Here is a 19,187-nt window from a genome sequence, read left to right as displayed (position 1 = left end):
CCTGGCTTGATCACTTGTCCTGTTCGGGAGTCACTGTGACCTGAGTACCTCAAAACACTGATGCTCCCCCTCTGGGGGAGGGGAGGCCCCCGGGGAGATCTGGGAAGCGCAGGGGCTCCGCGGGCACCTCCTCTGGTGTGAGCAGCTCCCCGTGGAGAGACCCAGACTCGCGTGTCTGTCTTGGGGGTCCGCCTGGGGGGGAAGGTCAGGGACGTGAGCTGTGATCGCCCGACCAGGATTAGGTTCCTTGTCTCCTGGACACAGGCTGGCGGGTGGGGGCAGGGCATCCCCAGGGAAGAGGGAGGCTGGATGCCGGCTGGCCAGCTTTCCCTGGCTCTCGGGGGCTGGGCCCGGCCCTGCCTCCTGACCGGGGCGGGAGAGAGCTGTGGCCCAAGCAGCCGCCGAGCACAGGCAGAGCCGCCTAATCCTTGCCTTCTTTCTCGTGTTGCAGTTCCGGGAGAGCCTCCGAGCTCTGTCTCTGTGACGCCGCACACCCCCTCGTCTGTTCTGATCCAGTGGCAGGTAAGGGCCCCAGCATCCCACGGTGTTGGGTAAAACCGTTCATGCGGCCGCGTGGTCAGCCAGCACCTGCCGGGCCCCGGATCGGGGTGGAGTGGGACGAAGGGGACACGCCAGTCGGGCTTGCACACTGTACAGGGAAATGGTGAGTGTAACTTCCAAGACGGGAAACGCAGGACTGTCGTGGCAGGCGTAATGGACTCGTGCCCAGCGCACTGAGGGGACCAGCAGGACGGCAAGGGGGGAGCCCAGAGTGCAGACGGACTGAGCTTTGGAGAAGGATGCAGACGGAGCAAGGCTTCTGTGGCAAGACTGGTTCGCGTCCTACTGGGTTATCGATGGTACAGGAATTATTTCCAGCCAGACAAAACATCAACAGGATGACATGAATCTTTGTTAGTTCCAGGTCGTTAGTCAAACCAAGGAACCTTCTCCTAAATAATCAAATAGCCCTTGGTGAGCTGTTAGCAGTGCTCTAATACAACATTGAAAGGACCTGCTGCCCTCTCGGCCTTATTTCCACTTCTGGATCGTTTTTGCTAACAGTGAGGTGCCTTGAGGGCAGAAATAATGAGGGGCAGAACCGCCAAGGAAGGCTGCCCTGCCCGAGGGCGAGCCCAGCGGAGGGCGAGGTATCCAGCCAGGGCATGGGGGGCTAATTCAGGAGCAGGGCTGGAGCTGGGCCGGGCAGGCACGCAGACCCATGGGCAGGGGCCAAGGGCAGTGATGAGCGTGGGCACAGCATCTGGCCAACAAGGGAAGTTCCTGAGTCCAGAATGGGGGCTGCCGTCCTGGGCGGGGGTAGTGCCTACAGCCAGCAGGCCGTGGGAGGGCAGACAGAGGGCAGGCACTGTGGTCTGGGTTCAGAGCCATGGGGAGCTGAGGTCTGCCTAGGAGTGGCCTCTGTGGGCCTGGGGGTCCAGGGAGTAGTCTGTGTGGGCATGAGAGGCTTCCTCCGGGTCGATGATAATCGTCCAGATAATGCCGGAATCACACCCAGAATCAGCGGGGACCAAGCACAAATAATGGTCTGGACGTGGGCCTTGGAGAGTGGTGAGGGCTTACCTTGGCCGGGCGCACTGCACGGCCGCAGGAAGAAAGGGCGGGACGGAAAGGGGCAGGGAGCCCCAGGAGAGGCCCAGGGCCTGGGCTCAGCCTGCAGGCCCCAGTTTGTCACTGCGTGACTCTGATCCCCAGAAGGCCTCTCCGGCTCCAGCTTCCTCCTGCATAAAAACAGGTCAAAGGTGACCTCCGACGTCACCGCAAGGTCTCTGATCCAAGGCCCGTTAGACCTCTACAGCCCTGACTTCCATCAGGGTCTCTGATGGAGGTGGGAAACGTTCAAAATGGAAATTCAGGGTCCCAAGCACTTCTGTTTCCCGCCCTCCACTACCATGATCCACCGAGAGCAGGTAGGTCCTTCGGGGCTGTGCTGGATTCGGCCAGGTTTGTGCTTTGTCTGTAGGCGTGGGGTCTGTCTGTCCAGGGACTAGGTGAGCTCCTTTTCTGCGAAGGCGGCGGCTCGGGGCTACGTCACCCCATTGCCTCCGAACACGTGGCTGTGGACGAGGCGCTGGCTGTCAGCCCGGCCATCCCGCCTCTGGCCACCGGGCCGCAAGCCCTCAGTTGCAGTTAGAACGCTCTGTGAAGTGGCGAGAGCCGCACCAAAGGCGCTTGGCACGTGTGTGTGTCAGCTGTCCCCCTTCAGACCCCAACAGAACAAACTAATTCCAGGAAGCCGGAACAGGAGGTGGTCAGTAAGATGCACTGTGGAAATAAACCCCTTTCAACTGCTGGGCAACTGAAGTATAATTAAAATCACGAGTAATTTACTAAAGCAGAGTGAGCGGAACAAAGGGACTATGGTAAATATAGATTTGCGTTCCACATGAAATGTTTCACCTGTAAACTTTTTTGTTTTTGTAATTTGTTTAAAAACGCAAACACCGCCTGTAAATGTCCAGGCCGTTGACCCACTTGAACGGGCTTGTCTGTCAGATTTCATCCCTAAGGATTTGCGTGTACGTTCTAGACAGTGGTGGCTTTGTGTCCACACTGAGTGCAGCTCGTACTGGGCATTCACGTCTCTGCATTGATCCCAACGTTTAAGCTGGCTCTTCTGAAACCTCCAGCGGCTCACACAGTCTGTCACCCAAAGGCATTTCCCCTCGTGTGGCTGCAGTGGATTTTGAAAGAAAACGTCCTAAGGGACAGATCCCATCATGCGCGATGGACTCGGGGGAGGGGGGACTCCAGCGCTGTACAGGACGCCTTCCTAAGAGGAGTGCTGTAGCTGCCTGGGCAGAGGGGGCAGGGCGGCGGGGCCTCTTCAGGACAGCTCTTGGCCTTTGTTCCTTTCCTCACCGCGTGCTCTGTTGTCTGCAGAGGACCAGCTCCGGCTTGGAGCGCTGAGCGCCTTGAGGTGAGCAGGACAGATTCCATCTAGTGCATTGAGCTCTACACGCGTTAGTGCGAAGCCAGCGGAGGGGAACAGCTGACTCTGGCCAGAGGGAGGTGGGAGGTGACAGGATGAACGGTCTTCCTGATCTCAGGGGGCCTCGGCCTGCGGCGGCCTGAAGCAGCATTTCAGTTCCCCGGCCAGAGATTGAAGTCAGGTTTGCAAACAGTGAGAGTCCTGAATCCTATAGCCACTAGACCAGTGGCCAGGGACAAGGCCCTGACCCATCGGCTTTATAGAAATGAATTCCCACAAAGAGATGGAAAGTTGTGAAACAAGTAAAGTGTTTATTAGGAGGAAAAAGGATATGTGTGAATAGACTCACACGGGTGGACTCAGAGAGAGACTTGCGCCCTCGTGGTAGTTTGAGTCACTTATATGGGGCATTTCTTCCGGGTTTCCTTCGGCCAATCATCTTGCTTTGCCTGGTTCTGGGTCCGTGTTTGGTTTATCTCGGAGTCCTCCCATGTGTGCGCACGCATCTCTTAGCCAAGATGGATTCTAGTGAAGAGGCCTACGGGTAGGTTGACATCACCTACTGTGGGGTGGCACCCCGTCCCTTTTGACCTCCAAGGGGCCTTTCTGCACATGTGTAGTCGGGGCAGGTCTCCTTGACCTCAGGAATGAGAAATACATGGTCTCTTTATCTTTTATCTGGGCAGGGCTCAGCTTCTCTCTGCCCTTGTCCCCCGACAGGGGACACACTCCAGCTGCTCAGCCTGGGGCCCATCTATCTCCTGCCTCACTCCCCCAGTAAAAGGCGGGGAGACGACTATACAAACATCACGCACAGCCAGAGCAAAGGCTACTGGGCTTTGGTGCCGCGTTTCAAGGGAAGGCACGACGGAGCCGGGTTCTCTAGGGCCTCCTGTGCTCCGCTGCGCCATCGGGACTTAATCCCACAGGCGTCAGAGGGAATCCCTATTCTGCGCTCCAGGAAACAGAAGTCATGGGAAGTCATGGTCTCAGGCCTCAGGACGACAGCAGCTGAGTTCCAGCTCTGTCTCATTCTCGCCGTGAGGCCTCAGGCTCCACGTGGACCCTCCCCACCCCAGGCCTGCCTGGTCTGGGAAAGCCCGCTGCGCCGACTCCAGCCCATCCCTGAGTGCTCGGCCAGGACTGAGGCTCGTGGTGGGAGTCCTGCCCCCTCCCCACCCGGGCCCTTCCCTCCACTCAGCGCTGCCGCCTACAAGACGCCCGCCCTCATCCTCCCGGCCGTCCCCAGCTCTCGGTTCCCTTCCCCTCCCACTCCGCCCACTGGAGTGGGCCGTCAAGGCCAGGGCACGCTGACCAGCTCATTTAACGGGGGCTTCGAAAACTGAAGAACTGCCCTGGACCCCCAGAGAGCCTGCTGGTAGAATTTCTGACGTGCAAAAGGCAGAGTGAAGGTGTTTTTAGAGGGGACCCCGGTCCCTTCAAGTGTCTGCCCGTGCAGATGGCTGATCCAGGATGAATTCAGCCAGAGGTGGTGTCACCTTCACTTGAGCAAACCCAGCGCACCTCCACCAGCACTGACTAAGTACCTGCTGTGTCCCAGGCCTGGCAGAGCAGCTGTGGGAAGATAGAAGCGAACACGACACAGACAAGGCCCGGCCTCCACGGGCACGTGCTAAATCAGACACCACAGGAACCGCGTCGTCAGGGCCAAGGGCTGGGAGAAAGGTCTGCACGTGCGAAGGGAGACTTCTGCTCAGAAACCCCCGAGAGACCACCTAGGCCGGCTTCCACATGTAGCAGGTACGCGGTTGAGCCCCAGAGGTTGTACACCAGCCTGAGCCTGCCCTGCAAGGCCGTCGCAGAGCCAGGACTTGAACTGGGCCCACTGCTTCTGGAACTCTCTGTGGGTCACGTGGAGCTGCCCTACCGGGACCTCCCAGGACACCCAGAGTCGCAGAGGCCTCTCACAAATGACAGATGGTTTATTCCAAGCTCGAGGAATAGAAAGTGTGGTTACACCCTGTTCAGGATCCCGCGAAGGCAGGCAGGCCTTGTGCGTCGCCGTGGGTCACGAGAGCCTCACCGAGTGAGGCCTTCAGAGAGGCCGCCCTCCAGGCTATGCGACCACCTACCCCTCCTCCCCGGGCTGGTACGGCTCCTGCTGGGAGGGCATCACGGGGGGGCGCGTGTGGCCAGATGTGGACCTGCCCGCAGCTGCAGCAGGTGTGCCTGGGACTTGGGGCTCGGCCTCTCCTCACACCCCTGCCGCATCTTCTCCTCCTTGGCCGGAAGGGTTCGAGCCTGGGATTGGCAGCCTCTGTCCCTTCCCCCGTCCCCCGCACCCACCCCGCCTAGGTGTGGGCGCAGGCTGGGGACCGGGTGTTTGCTGCTGGTTCCAGAGCCACGTTTGGTCCCCAGGGAGGACGTTGTTATTTTCCCAAACTCCCAGCATCCTGCCTGTTTGATATTTTGGGTGAGTTGAATCCAGTCCTTCCCATTCCTCCCAAGCTCCCCACTCCCTGAAAGTCAGTTTCTCTCACTGTCATCCCATCTCAGGCCTGTGTGTCTGTAGGGTCAGGCCTGGGCCTTTGCAGGCTCCCTGCTGGGGTCTGGGTGCCTGCAACTGCCGTGACCGTAATCTGGGCCTGTGTAGAGGCCTGGAAGGTGACCAGGGTGACATTGCTGCGCTGGGACTTGAGACAGCTCTGCCCACCTGCCTGTCTTCAGCTCAGACCCCAGAGAGGGAAGCCTGGGATTTCTCATCATCACCACCTCTCCCTTCCCACCCCCTCCTCAGCAACGATGCCCTGGGACTCTCGTGCAGGACACTGGCATCATCTGGGTGGACCGGGCCTCCCTGGGTGCGCAGCCGGTGCCGCATATGAGCCTGGATGCGGGGCACAGTCTCCCAGGAGAGGGGAAGCAAAAGCCCCCAGGTCTTGTCTCTCGTACCCGGGCATCTTCCCGATTAACAGGCTCCCGTGGACTTGAGGACTCTCGGTTCAGGCCCGTCTCCTAGAGTTCAGCTCCAGATGGGCCTGGGAGGGCCGCCCATGCGGACAACAGGGCAGGACCCAGCCTGGCCTGGCTCGGTGCCGATCGATGCCCTGGCCAGCTGCTCCTGGTGACACCGCCCCCCCACACTGGCGCCTGAGCCCCGCCCATCCCTGCACCTCCGCTAGGTGGGCTGCCTTTTCTCCCCCATCAAAGCCCCTCCTCCCGCAAGCGCCAGCTCCACGGCTGCGTGCCCCGTGCGTTTCTCTCTGATGCTCCAGTCTGCGGCGAGCCCTCCCTCTCTGGCTCTTCGTGTGTCATAACTCAGGACGTGTCATCGACCTGCCGAGCGGGTCAGCGCTGGAAGACAGGGCTGGGGCGAGCGCGGTGCTCCCCGGTGGTGGCGCAGGGCTCGGCGGTGCAGGCAGGTCCCCCCTGCAGCACAGGAGCTCCGCTGACCACCTGCTGGGCCTCAGCCTCGTGCCTCCATGCGGGGGGACTTGTGGGGTCCAGGCCTCCCCCCTCCCCCAGGGGCCGCCTCTGTGAGCAACCTGGGGTCCCCAGGGTCAGAGGCCCTGGAATTGCTTGGCCTTAGTCGGCAAAGGGCCATGGAGAACGCATCGCCGTGCGCTGGACCTTCTCTGTACAACTTAGGTGTTGGGTGGAGAAACGTCTCTCCTTTTATTCTTACACGTAGACTTTTCCAACTTTTCCATCCGTTGCATTTTTTAAAGAAGGGGGTGAAATAAACGTTCTGGCACATGCTATAAGAGTTGTGTTTGAAGGGAGCCCCGCAGAATAAGGATTGTAATTTGTCTCCACTGTAGCCAATAAGAGAACAGGACTAGAGTTGACGCGGCAGATTGCCGCCTTCCGTCCTTATGAATAGATGTGCGCGATTTGCGTCTCAGCCCCTGTTGTGAGGCGTCAGCACCGACCCTGTCTCTGGCATCAATTAGCGTTAAACGCTGAACGGTGTCTGCCTTTACCACAGGAACCAATTTTCAAATAGGGGAGGGTGGTACGAAATAAAAACCCTAAAAGCGATTCTGAAAACAATTCTGTGAACTCTAAAGGGAGAAATCTGGGAAAAAAGAAACAAACGACACGTCAGCTACACCCTGTACTAAGGGAAGGATCTGAAACGCTGCAGTCCTCAGAGTGGGACAGCAACCAGGACAGGAGCCCAAAGCCTGGGCCGGCTGGAGAGAAAGCAGAGGGACATCCCAGGACGCCCGGTGAGGGGCCCTCTCACAGGGATGCTTCCACGTCTCCAACACTGAGGTTTTGTCCGTCAAAATTGGTAAGAAAGAAAAGGACAAAATATAGTAAAATAAAATAAAAACCATAGCAAGAAACAGAGCCTCTCTCCTGCCCCCCGGTCAGACCCCCGGGCTTCACCCTGTTCTCACCTCCTTTCCTGAGAGCACTCAGCTTCCCGAGTTCCTCGCTCTCTGTCGGTTTGGGCTTCGTTTTGGGAACTGCTGAGGGAGAGGACAGAGGGCCCAACACTGGAGAAAGTGGTCAAGGTCGTGGTTCAGCCACCGGGGCCGGACGGACAGGCGTGTGTCCCAGGGACCCTGTGTGCCCTGCTGGTCGCCTGTCCACACCCGCCATCCAGGAGACACCAGGTCTGCGCTGGTCCACCTTGCCTTTCATGTCATTAACTCTGTGACTATGAGTTGATTTTAAAGACGTTTCCACCTGTGGGTGTCAGTGGCCGGCACTCAGGCAAAGGGGCGGCAGCGGTCACACCTTGGAAATATTGGGCGTCTGGTTCCAGACCACCACAATGAAGAGGTTCTGGCAACAAAGTGAATCAGATGCCTTCTTTGGTTTCTCAGTGCGTGTAAAAGTGATGTTTACACTATACCGCAGTCTGGTAAGTGTGCAATAGCCGTGTGTCGTGACAGACAATGTACTTGATTGAACGAAAAATACTTCATTGCTAGAAAACGCTACCCACCATCGGAGCCTTCAGTGAGTCACAGCAGTGACACCAAAGGCCACCCTAACAAATGCAACAATAATGAAAGAGCTTTAGCTGTTGTGAGAATCGCCACAACGTGCCCCAGAGACGTGAAGTGAGCAAACACTGTTGGAGAACGGCGCGGACAGACTTGCTTGACTCAGGGCTGCCACAGACCTTCAATTCGTAAGAAACACAGTATCTGTGAAGTGCAGTAAAGCGAGGTGCGCCTGTAGCCCGCCCGTGTCCCGTTAACGTAAACTTCACATCGATGATGGTTCTGAGATTCAAATTCAGCTGGGTGCCCGGTGTTCGCATTGGCTACATCCGGCAACCCTGTGAGGGAAAAGCACAACAGGGGAGACTCACCTGACCTGGAAGTCCCCGGGCTCTGGTTTTGCGGTTCTGGCCTGACAGTCCGCAGCGTTCAGAGGGGGCCCCAGGGTCCTGCTAAGGCGGCCGGAACCAGAAGGGAAGGGGCTGGAGGCGAGCCAGTCCCCAGGTCCTCTGTGCTGGGTGTGGTGGCCGAGAAAGGTCGGGAGGCAAACGGAAACAGCCCCTCCCGGAGAACAGTCCTGCCCCGGAGACACAGCTCCCCGTGCACCCGCGGAGGGTCTGGAGCCAGGGCCCACACGTGCCCAGCAGCCGGCCCCGGCGGGCGGAGCCTGGACAGGCTCCTCAAGGAGACGTGCTCGGGGCCATTGGCGGCTCCGCCGCGGCCCTCCTGGTGGCTCTCTGATCCTGAGCTCATGCTGGGGTCTGTCGCCCCTCAGCCAGGAGGACTGTCGTTTGATTGGATTTGCTGGGCTCCTCCAACAAGACGGACACGCGTGGATCATCCACGTGGCGAGTCCACTCAAGTTTCCCAGGCACGCGTGTCTGCGTCTGATGGGGAAAGTGACCTGCCGAGGTGCCTGTCCTGAGGCGAGGGCGTCACCGAGGACCCGGGAGGCACCGTGAGGACGTCAGGGCTGCAGCAGAGCCGCAGTGCAGCGCCCGGGCTCGAGGGAGCATGCAGTAGCTCTCGCCGGTGACAACGCGGTGACTCTGGCACGTGCGCGAGCGTGTGCAGGGCCCCCTGTGTCTCGGGAACTACGCTTGCTGTCTGCGCCGTCCTGCTGGAGAGTGTGGGGAGCAGAGGGGCCTGCACTGTCCACACCCGCTTGGTTCCTGGGTTTGGGACTGAGTAGCAAGAAGTCACGGAGAAACGGACTCATCTGAACATCCAGGTCCTCGGGCACCTGAGTCCAGGGACTGGGATTGAAGGGTGAGAGTTTGGACAGTAAAGCATGCGGGTGTCCTGGGGCTGCCGTGACAGGTCACCGCAGACTGGGCGCCTTAGCACAACAGGGATCTACTCTCCCACAGTTCTGAAGGCCAGAGTCCAAGATCAAGGTGTCGGTGAACTCTGAAGACACAGGGAGGCACCCTGCCCGCCTCTCCCCAGCTTCTGGTGGCCACAGCAGTCCTTGGTGCTCCTTGGCTTCTAGACACATCCCTCCAGCTTCTGCCTGTGCCTCCACATGACAGCCTCCCTGTGTCCAAATGTCCTCACCTTATAAGAATCTTTGGGTCTTTTTATAGTCTCAGCATTTGTCAAATAATTGCTAGATTGTATATTGCCTCCTAAAATGTGCTTTGTCTTCATGAATCCATCACGTTGAACATTTAGGTGCCTGTGTGAAATAGCTATTATAATGCCCGATGGTGTTCACGAGTCCAAAGTCTGCGATTATGTTTGCAAGCAATTTTGCTGTCAGTGCCCTTCAAGCTGGAAGGTCATCCTGTTGTCTTCGTGTCATTGGAAAGACCCAGAGAGGATTGATTTAGGCATTGGGTTTTTTTTTCTTTTTTGGTGGGGGGGAGGGCGGGGGTTAGTCCCAAGCTTGTATTTGTAGGACTCAGGACTGCACACCTGCAAATGTTTGTGTAGCATCGATTTCCAGACGTGTAACTGCTGGATTAAAAGGCAAGTGCATTAAAGACTTAGACAAATAAAATGGAGTTGCCCTCCAAGAAGCCAGTCATTTCCTCAGGGCCTCCCTACCAGTGTGTGACCGCTTCCTAACTCGATTACGTCTGCAGAGACCCTGTTTCCAGACAAGGTCTCACGTCCACAGGTACCCGGGGTTAGGATGTCAGCATATCTCTTGGGGGGACGCAGTTCAGCCAGCAACAGAGGGGCTTTCCTACCAAAGCTGTGGCCTCCATGCAGGCACCGGGATGCTGTGTACCAAGCACAGTGGTATCACTTAGGCAGTGGCCTTGTAGAGTCACAGGAATCCAGGGAGCGTCCCTGTCCCCGGGCAAGGCCTCGGGACCCCTCCAGCCAGGGATCACAGGCATGCTCTCGGCCCGTCTGTCTGGTCACAGTTTGGGAGGTTTGATCCTTTACTCGCTGAGGATCCCAGAGGGGAAACTGGAGCCCGAAGCCCCTCAGACCAGGGCGGTGCTGCGGCCTCACTGGGATTCCGTGTGGAACGAGACGACCTTTCTTCTCCTGACAGATCTGTCAGCCACAGGGAAAGGGACAGCCGGCTGGGCCCTGCCTGACCAGACCCTGCACCCAGTGTGGGTTTGCACGGGTCCTGGGCTTACACTCATGGGGCTCACATTCTCCCTCGAGCTAAGCCTTGTCACCGAGCTACCCGTCACCTGGCTTCCACCAGGTTCTTAAGAGTCAGACGAGCCCCGCCGTCACGCGCTGACTGACATGGAAGAGGGAGGTGTGGGTTCCAGCCTGCGCCTGAGTCGGGCAGAGTGGGGGACCGGGCACGTGGAGGGGTCAGTGAGGGTCCTAGTGAGATGGCCACAGCCTGGGTGGACAGAAGGGACAGGGACTGAGGGGACGGGGTGGGGCCAGCGGTGGATGATGCAGAGCCAGGCCACATCCCCGGCTCCCTTCAGGTCCTGGGTTGGCCCGCTACGGGCAGCTTCCTCGCCCGTCTGTGACCTGGGCCATGGTCTCCGGCCTCAGCTCTGGGGCTCGGGGGTTTGGGCTGGACGTGGATGAGACGCCCGTGCCGCACCCACCGGCACCAGGAGCCCCAGGTTCCGGGGAAACAGCCGCACAGCAGGCTCTGTCCCCGAGTTCCCTCATCAGTGTGACACCTGCCTGTTTCCTTGCAAACTGCTGAGGGCCCTCCGTGTGGACTGGTGAATCCCTCCTAGCCAGGCGGCCACACGTGAATCCAGGTCCCCTGACTGTGGTGTCTTTGCAGCCCCCGAGGGACGAGAGCCTGAACGGCCTCCTGCAGGGATACAGGATCTACTACCGGGAGCTAGAGTACGAGGCGGCCTCGGCCACTGAGTCCAAGACGCTCAAGACCCCCTCCGCTCTGCGGGCCGAGCTCACAGGTGAGCCCTCTCCTCCCCCTGCACGGGCCCGGCAGCAGGGAGGTTTCTGTGACCACAGTGCATCCGTCCCCCGAGGCCCGGGCCACGGGGGCTGGAGGAGGTGCGGCTCTGCCCCCTCCCACCGCCGGTGCGCACGGCCCAGGGCGTGGCGAGGTGCCGTGAGCAGAGGCCCCCGGCCGGTGGGGGACCGGGGAGGCTGCCCGGAGGAGGAGCCATCTGAGGTGACTGTCGGGGTAAAAGGGCGTCACCGAGGATGTGACGGGAAGCGGGGGACGCAGGGCCCAGCGCAGCTCGGTGCGGGTGGACAAGCAGGGCGGCAGGGGCTCGGGTGGGCCAGGGGTCAGCGTGTGCCGCACAGGGCTGCCCCAAGTGGAGCAGGTTTGGGGTGCGCCGGGGCGGCTGCAGGGAGCCCCGCCTTCTGTCCCGGCTCATCTGTCTGCTCGCCTGCACCCCACCAGACCCCTCCGCGGACTCTGGCAGTCCTTCCCGCAGCCTGCCAGGAAGCTCTGGAGCTGCTTGGGCAGGCCGCCGCGCTCCCCCCTCCTCTCTCTTCCTGGCGTCCCACACGCTGTCAGAGGAGATACTTGAGCCTTAACCCCTGCACGCCGGCGTTGGGGCAGGCCGGCCGGGGAGCCGGGGCCTGCTCTGCCGAGGCCTGCTTGGGCCCCGCGTCTCGGCGAGGCTCACGCGTGCTATGGGCAGCTTCCGTGCTCCCTCCCCAGCCCGCCTTTTGGGGCCTCGGGGCTGCAGCTCGGCCCCAGCCCCACCAGGAGGACTGGCTCAGTCGTGAGCCCCAGTCTCGGCATCACCCCGGGTGTCCCTTGCTGATGTCCAGACCGCAGCGAGCGTCTCCCTGGGCTGTGTCACAAAATCACATCCGTGGAATGAGAGGGTGCAGTGGGGTCTGTGCTCCTGGCCCCCGTGTGCCGTCTGCTCGTCCCCTTCGGCCCGGTGCTCCACCTGAGCCCAGGTAGCTCGACGAGGCGCCGCCCGGGAGACGCCAACCTCCATCTGCCCCTGTGCTGCCTTTGCTCCCCCGCGCCAGATGTGAACTTGACCCGTTTAACCTGAGGGGTGAGCACACGCCACCCCCTCGCGGGCCAGGGGGCCTGGCAGGTTCTCCAGGCAGCGCGGGGGCCCCGGCGAGCGGACCCCGCCACGCGGGGGGTGGAGAGGCTTCCCGGCCGGGCCCCGGCTCCGCGCCCGCAGGCCGTCACGCGAGAGCTGCTCCCTGCGCGCTGACCGCCTTTCTGCTCTGCTTGCCCCTAACAGCCCAGAGCAGCTTCCAGACCGTGAACAGCAGCTCCACGTTAACGACATACGAGCTATTACGTAAGTGGCAGCGCCCTCGTGTGGCGGCGTGACCTCGAGCGGCCAGGCGGCGCCGCATGGCCTCTCCGGGGCCCAGTGGAAGCAGCGTGGATTCGTAGCTCTCGTTTCTGGGGTTCCCCCTCAAACACTGCTTCGCAGTATGCCGGAACCACCAGGGAGACAGGAAAGGCAACTTCTAGAAGCAGAGGCTGGGTGCGGGGTACCGGCAGCTGGTCTTCGAGTTTGGGACAGGAGGAAGGGCAGCGTGGGCAGATCTCCTCTCTGGCTCCTTGGACGTAGGTAGTGTTTAAGCCCCTTTCTTATTGTGGTAAAATACACATAACACACAATTGCCGTCTTCGCCATTTTTAAGGGTCCGGTTCGGGGGCATCAAGCTCATTCACACTGTTGGGCCACCATCCCCACCGTCCGTCTCCGGAACTTTCTCATCTTCCCAGACTGAGACTCTGTCCCCGTGAAACACGGACGCCCCGTCCCCTCCCCCAGCCCTGGCCCCCACCCCCTGCTTTCCACCTCTGTGACCCTGGCTCCTCCGGCGGGGACCTCACAGAAGTGGAATCGCGCAGCGTTGGCCCCTCTGTGTCTGCTGGGTTCACTCCTAGTTTCATCCGTGCTGTAGCGTCAGGGTCTCCTTCCTTCTCAAGGCTGAGGGACAGTCCACTGAATGCACACATCCCATTTATTTATCCATCCGTCCTCCATTCCTCTTTAACCAAACTGCTTCCCCTCGGATTCCTGTCAGGGGATGGGTTTCAGCAACCAAGTGCAAGGCTAAGGGGCCCCGACGCGATTCACTTCAGCACAGAGAAGGGGCTGGATTAGAAAGAGGATAAATGGGGGAGGGGGAGCCGGCCCTCCCCCGGCCCCAGGTGTGCCGGCACTGGCTGCCAGCCCGTGCCCTTTCATCCCGCCACCACCTGGGCCGGGTGACCAGCCTGGCAGCCGGGGCGGGGCTCATAGAGCTGTCCCACCTCCCCAAGCGTCACCTTGTCCGTCCATCCGTCGTGTGCTCGCTCACCCCCCCCCACCCATCGCTCCCTGGTTTTTTCCTTGTCTCTCCGCCAAGTCCCTCCTGGGCCGGGTGCTCCCCCAGATGTGACCTCCCCGAGCAGCCAGGTGAAGGGTCCAGTGCAGGCCCGGCCCCAGTGAGGAGGGCTCCCTCCCGGGGTCTCGTCCAGGCCCTCCAACCATGGTTATGCAGTGCGGGAGGGGCGGCCCCGACCACGCAGCAGCGTCCACTCTGGTGTGTCTCCGTGGATTCCCGGTGCACACGAGTCCCGGGGTTGAGACGAAGCCTAGTTGTTTGTCTGGCAGCACGGCTGGACCACGTGGACAGAACCTTGACCATGAAATGTACACATATCGGCAAACCGAGGCCTTTGAGGTTTTAGTGGCCATGTCCTGGGAAGAAAATGACATGTGAATCCAGACACCTCGCCCAGGCCCCGTAGCCAGGCACGAGCTCTGTACTAGCCAACATGATGAGAGCAGCTGACCTCTAAGCCAAAACATTCTGGAAGGTTCTCCCCGTTGCGTGGCCTTCCCGAGGCCCCAGGTGCGTGCCGGACCACCTGGGTGCATGGTTCCTGCAAATCGTGCCTCCCAGCGAGCGGCTAGCTCAGCAGGGGTGCAGTGGATCCGACCTCCAGGCCCTCCCTCGAAGGTGGTCAAGGTTCTGCCTGCCCTACTGGGCCAGGGTCTCACTCCGTCGGTTCCTACGCTTACGGAGAGATTCTGGACCAAAAGGCAAGCCCGGGTCAGGCCCTGTGTCCTAGCTCCTTTCCCTCAGAAGACGAGCCTGCTGCCGCCTTCCCCTGAGTGCAGGATGGGTTGCGTCTTTACCTCACGAGTGTCACTAATGCCGGGACAGAGGGTGGCAGGCCCCTCGCAGACCACTCTCTGCAAGAAAGAGCTCTTCCCCCGCGTCTTCTCAAGGGGCACTGGTCCCTCAGCGTGGCTCATGGAGGGAGTTTTCTAAGAAAGGGAGGGGGTCCCGCCAGCTGACCCCTGTCCCCTGGCCCTTGCAGATCTGAAGAAATACCGGCGCTATGAAGTGGTCATGACAGCCTACAACATCATCGGCGAGAGCCCGGCCAGCGCGCCCGTGGAGGTCTTCGTCGGCGAGGCCGGTAGGTCCCGCGTTTCCACCCCCAGCCCGGAGCTCAGGCGCCAGCAGCGTCCCCCTCGATGAAGGTCATTTTGCTGGTGGGGCAGGAGGCTTCCGGTCATGGCTGGAAAGAGGCCGAGGGCTGGGTGTCCTGACGGGGGCAGCGGCCAAGTCTTGCTTTTGAGATTCAGGGGTGTTTAACGTCTGGATTTATCAGGACCTGCTCTAGGGGAACAATGCTGTCGCCTCCACGGGAACCTAGGTGTGCGGGAACCTCCGTGTGTGGAGGGGGGATGTTTGTCAGCTGCCGTCTCTGGCTGGGCCCGGGCAGTGGCCCCGGCACTGAGTCAGCCTGACCATCTGTAACAGGCCCTTCCCAGGTCTCGAAAAGCCACGTGGATCCATGTTTGTACCCCTTTTAGGTAAGAGGTGGCCCCTGGGTATGTTTCAAGGACCGTCCCTTCTGTGGGGCTAACCCACAGGGAGACGTCGTGTCCTGTGTGGAGGCCAGAGTGCGCCTGGCCCCAGCTGCCCTGCAGCGAGCTCTGCCGCCTGCCCTCTGGCCCACAGGGCGACCCCTCCCCCCGACGCCCACCGCCCCGCCGACGACGGCCGTCTCCTCTGAGCCTGGCAGATGGCCTGAGGGCTCTGCTCAGATCTGCTGGTGCGGGGTTGGGAGGGTGAAGGATGCTTGGAATCCCTCTGAGGACAGAGACCCAGGCTTGCCGGAGGACAGAGGGGTTCTGGTCACTCGGCCGGTGCACAGAACACATCAGGTGACCTTTTGCTATTTGGAGAGGTTATCGTCGTAAACCAATCAGCACTGAGGGCCTAACTTAGCAGGATTTTCCTGGAACGATCCCACAGTATTTTCGTGTAAGCGAGGATAAACCAAGTGAGCCACCAGGAGGTCACATTGGCCTCTACACAAAAGTCTGTCCGGGGGGGAGGTGGAGGTTCCTTGGAGCAGGTGGGGCAGGGGCCAAGCGTTCCAAGAGGACATGGGCCTGGCCACAGAAGAGCCCACGCGGGCAGATGGGGGACGTGGCAGGGAGGGGACGTGGCACGTGCCATCCGTCAGAGCAGGAGCTCTGGGACCTCGCTGGGCATCAGTGAGGGCCTTCGTACCTCTGGGACCTCGCTGGGCATCAGTGCGGGCCTTCGTACCGCTGGACTGAGGGGCGCACGGCCAGCCAGCTGCGACCTGCAGAGCTGACCTGCCCACCGCCAGCCTGCACTCCAGGGAAAGGACCCAGCCTGCAGGGGCCCAGGCACTCAGGACAGGGCCTCAGGCCCAGGACCAGAGCAGACGTCCAGAGAACAGGGCTGGAGCCTGGGCGGGAGACCCGGCCGGCACGGGGGCCGCAGCCAGCCAGCGGGCGACCGTGGGGTGTGCGCAGTTCTTGGATCTTGTTTGTTTGTTTTGTGGTAAAGCACAGTTAACGTGAAACGTGCCGACCTCATCACTGGCAAGCGTCCAGCTCAGGGGCGTGAACCACACTCACCTGTTGTGCGGCCACTGCCCCCCATCTCCTCTGGGGTCCTTCATCTTCCCAAACAGGAGCCCCTCGCCCGTCAGCAGACCCTTCCCTCTCCCCTCCCCCCCGCCCCGGACGGCCTCTAAGTTACTTTCTGTCTGTGAATTTGCCTGGTCTAGGTACCTCCTAGGCGTGGACTCACCACATTTGTCCTCTGCACCCGCCTCCTCTCACTCAGCGTGTTTTCTTGGTTCATCCACGTTGTAGCAGGCGGCAGACTCTGCTCCTTCTCATGCCGTAGGCATGTCCACTGTGGGCAGGCACCACGTTTTCTTTACCTGTGGGCCCATCAGCGGGCACCTGGGCTGTTTCCACCTCTCGGGTTTGTGGTGGGGCTGCTGTGGACTCGGGTGGACCAGGCGTTTTTCCCAAGTGCTGAGCTGAGCTGAGGCTGAGCCCGTGTGGCCTGGCCACGATGCAGGGTGCTGGCCGCTCCCGCCCCCTCCACGGGGGCCCCTCTGCCAACACACACCTGCCCCATGCTGACTCTCCCCGGGGGAGGTCGCGGAGAGGGATGGATGTCCCTTGGCTCTGCCACCGCGGCGTGGGCGGCAGCCTCCAAACAGGCTCCATCGGGAACACGGAAAGCAGGGGCCGGGGCACAGAGGCGGATGTTCAGCCCTCAGCGCGGTGCTCTGCCATCTGTGTTTACGCTGCAGAGAGCGTTCCGAAAGGAGGATGCCAGTACTTCCAGCGTGGCTGCCACTTACCCTTTGCCCTCCCAGTCTCCGCCTCTCACAGCCCAAGGGTCCCTTATGATGGTTTCGTTCCGATGCTGAGCAGTGCTGCTAACCAGGCCTGCAGAAAATAAAGTTCACTGGGGCCAATTTCCACTCACCTGGCCAGACGCTTCATCATGTCACAAACTGGTCGGCATGAAACACTCAGACTTGTGTGAAAACAGCCTGGAAACAACACGGTTTCCCGAGTTAGACCGCCCTGAGCATCTGAGTGTCGGCTCGGCCGGTTTCCGGCTGTGTGATGTGGGGCCAGTTACTTCACCTCTCTGAGCCCTGGCCCTGAGGACCGTGGTGCAGAGGGGAAAGCTGTGGGCTAGGAGTCCTTGTCCCAACTCTGCCCCCAACTTGCCTGTCCCACCTGCAGGATAAATGTCCAGGACACGCCTGGACTGGTCAGTCAGTAAGTGGTGAGTGAATGACTGAGACCCTGTGTGGTTCCTGGATTGGTCTGGCCCATCTACAGAACAATGAGAGGTTGAGAGTTAATGATCTTCGGGTCCCCTCCAGTCCAAATATGTAATATTTAAATCCTTTCAACCTCAGAGAGAAAGTGTAATCTTTAGGCGATTTCTCATTGAGATTGATTTCTGAGTCCAGGCATTTCAAATTGGTAAAAATAATATATCAGTAAGGACTCCAGTTTGCAAGAGATAGAAACCCAAACAGGCTTAAACTGAAAGAATCAATTATCAATTCACATGACAGAAGAGTTGAAGAGCCTGGGTACAGCTTCAGGCATGGCTGGATCCAGCACCCTAACAGGCTGGTCCCATGTCCCCTCGTGGTTCCACTCTCCTCTCAGCTCACTCCTGTCTGGGGCGGGCTCTTCATCAAGGTGGCCCTGTAGCTTCAGGCGGCAGAAAGAGAGTTTCCTTTTTCTACGGTGCCTCCAGTGGCAGTCCACTGGCCCCCGTAAGCCTGCCTTACACGCCCATCTGCTACAGCCAATGGACTGAGGTCCCAAAGCCAGGGGATGATGTCATCTCTACCTGGACCACATGGACCGAATGGGAGGAAGGATCCCCAGATCCCCAGGGGAGATCTGGTTGCTGCGGCCAGAAGGGGACTCTGGGTGTTTGCTCAGCTGTCAGTGTGGCACTCACGGCAGAGCTTTCCAAGGGGCCAGAGCTGCTTCTGGGAGATGTTCTGTACCAGTCACCCCCCCCCTGCCCCCGCCCCTGTGAAACCTCCAGGCCCAGCTCTGTGTTCTCGGGCTTCTACAGCTGAGAGGAGCCCATATCCCGGCCTTCGGGACACTTACTACTGGAGGACAGGCCCCACCTTCAGGATAAGGCTGCCCTCCTGCCTGGGACACGTCTGTGTTTCCAGACCTCCCAGGCTGCTCCCCCAGAACATAACGCCATCCCACCCACACCGCGCTGCATCTGCCCGGAACCCCTGCTCTTCACTCCAGTCCCTGGAAGACCCTCCAGTCTTCCGCTCAGCCCACCTTCAAGGCCAGCCCCTCAAGGCCTGGCCGCCCTGTCCCCGGCCTGGGCAGAACTAGGGACCCCTCTGCTCCGGAACACGCCACCCGTTCTGCTCTCTGCACCTCCTGTCTGTGATGCAGAGACCCCGCTGATTCACCCCAGTGTCCAGGGTGCTCGGGTCCTCGCGGTTGCCTGGAGCACTGCAAACACTGTAATGTTGGGGGAGTGAAGGAGGGGGAGAGCAGATTCAGACAGGAAGGAGGGGAGCCTGCCCGACCCCCGGGCCCGGGGAGGTGAGGGGAGACCCCCGAGGGAGGGCTCCTGCCCAAGGCGCCTACAGCCCCAGCTCCCGCCTGCCCTGCAGCCTCTGCCCTCTCAGGGGGCATGGTGGCGGAGAATCCCCAGAGGCTCTGACACCACGAGGGGCCCCGCAGCAGCAGAGCAGACTCAGCCCCTCAGAACAAAGCCTGAGGCTTCCATCTGGGCTCTTGTTCCAGTTGGGTCAAAAACGGATCCTTCCCTGAGCGCCTTGTAGGGAACCATGAGGACAGAGCATGTGTTGCCAGCTCTGGGGGTGGGGACCGTGGAAGCAGACAGGGGCCACCCCCCACCCTGCTGCCAGCTTCTTCGCCCGGGGAAAGGGGGTGACAGCACCCATCCTCGTAGAGCAGGGACCCCCTCCCAGACCCCGTCAGCGGCTGCCCTGACCCGCACCTCCCAGCCTCTGCGGAGGACCAGCAGTCCCTGCTCCAGCCAAGTGCTCGGTCCCTGGAGGTGCCGCTGCAGCCCCCGTGAGTCGGGGTTGA

General features: G+C 60.5%; 1 protein-coding gene across 1 annotated transcript in view; it reads left to right on the top strand.

Annotated features, from left to right (window-relative positions):
* The window catches only part of SDK1 (sidekick cell adhesion molecule 1), a 530,463-nt gene that overhangs the window by 456,911 nt on the left and 54,365 nt on the right, over nt 1-19,187 (top strand). The window contains exons 31-33 of the mRNA XM_032606677.1: nt 452-522; nt 11,099-11,234; nt 14,594-14,695. Of these exons, the coding sequence (XP_032462568.1) occupies nt 452-522; nt 11,099-11,234; nt 14,594-14,695 (309 nt within the window). The remainder of the gene's footprint in view (nt 1-451; nt 523-11,098; nt 11,235-14,593; nt 14,696-19,187) is intronic.

This window comes from Phocoena sinus, chromosome 15 (assembly GCF_008692025.1).
Source record: "Phocoena sinus isolate mPhoSin1 chromosome 15, mPhoSin1.pri, whole genome shotgun sequence".
NCBI lineage: Eukaryota > Metazoa > Chordata > Mammalia > Artiodactyla > Phocoenidae > Phocoena > Phocoena sinus.
This window is presented reverse-complemented; position numbering and strand designations above follow the sequence as displayed.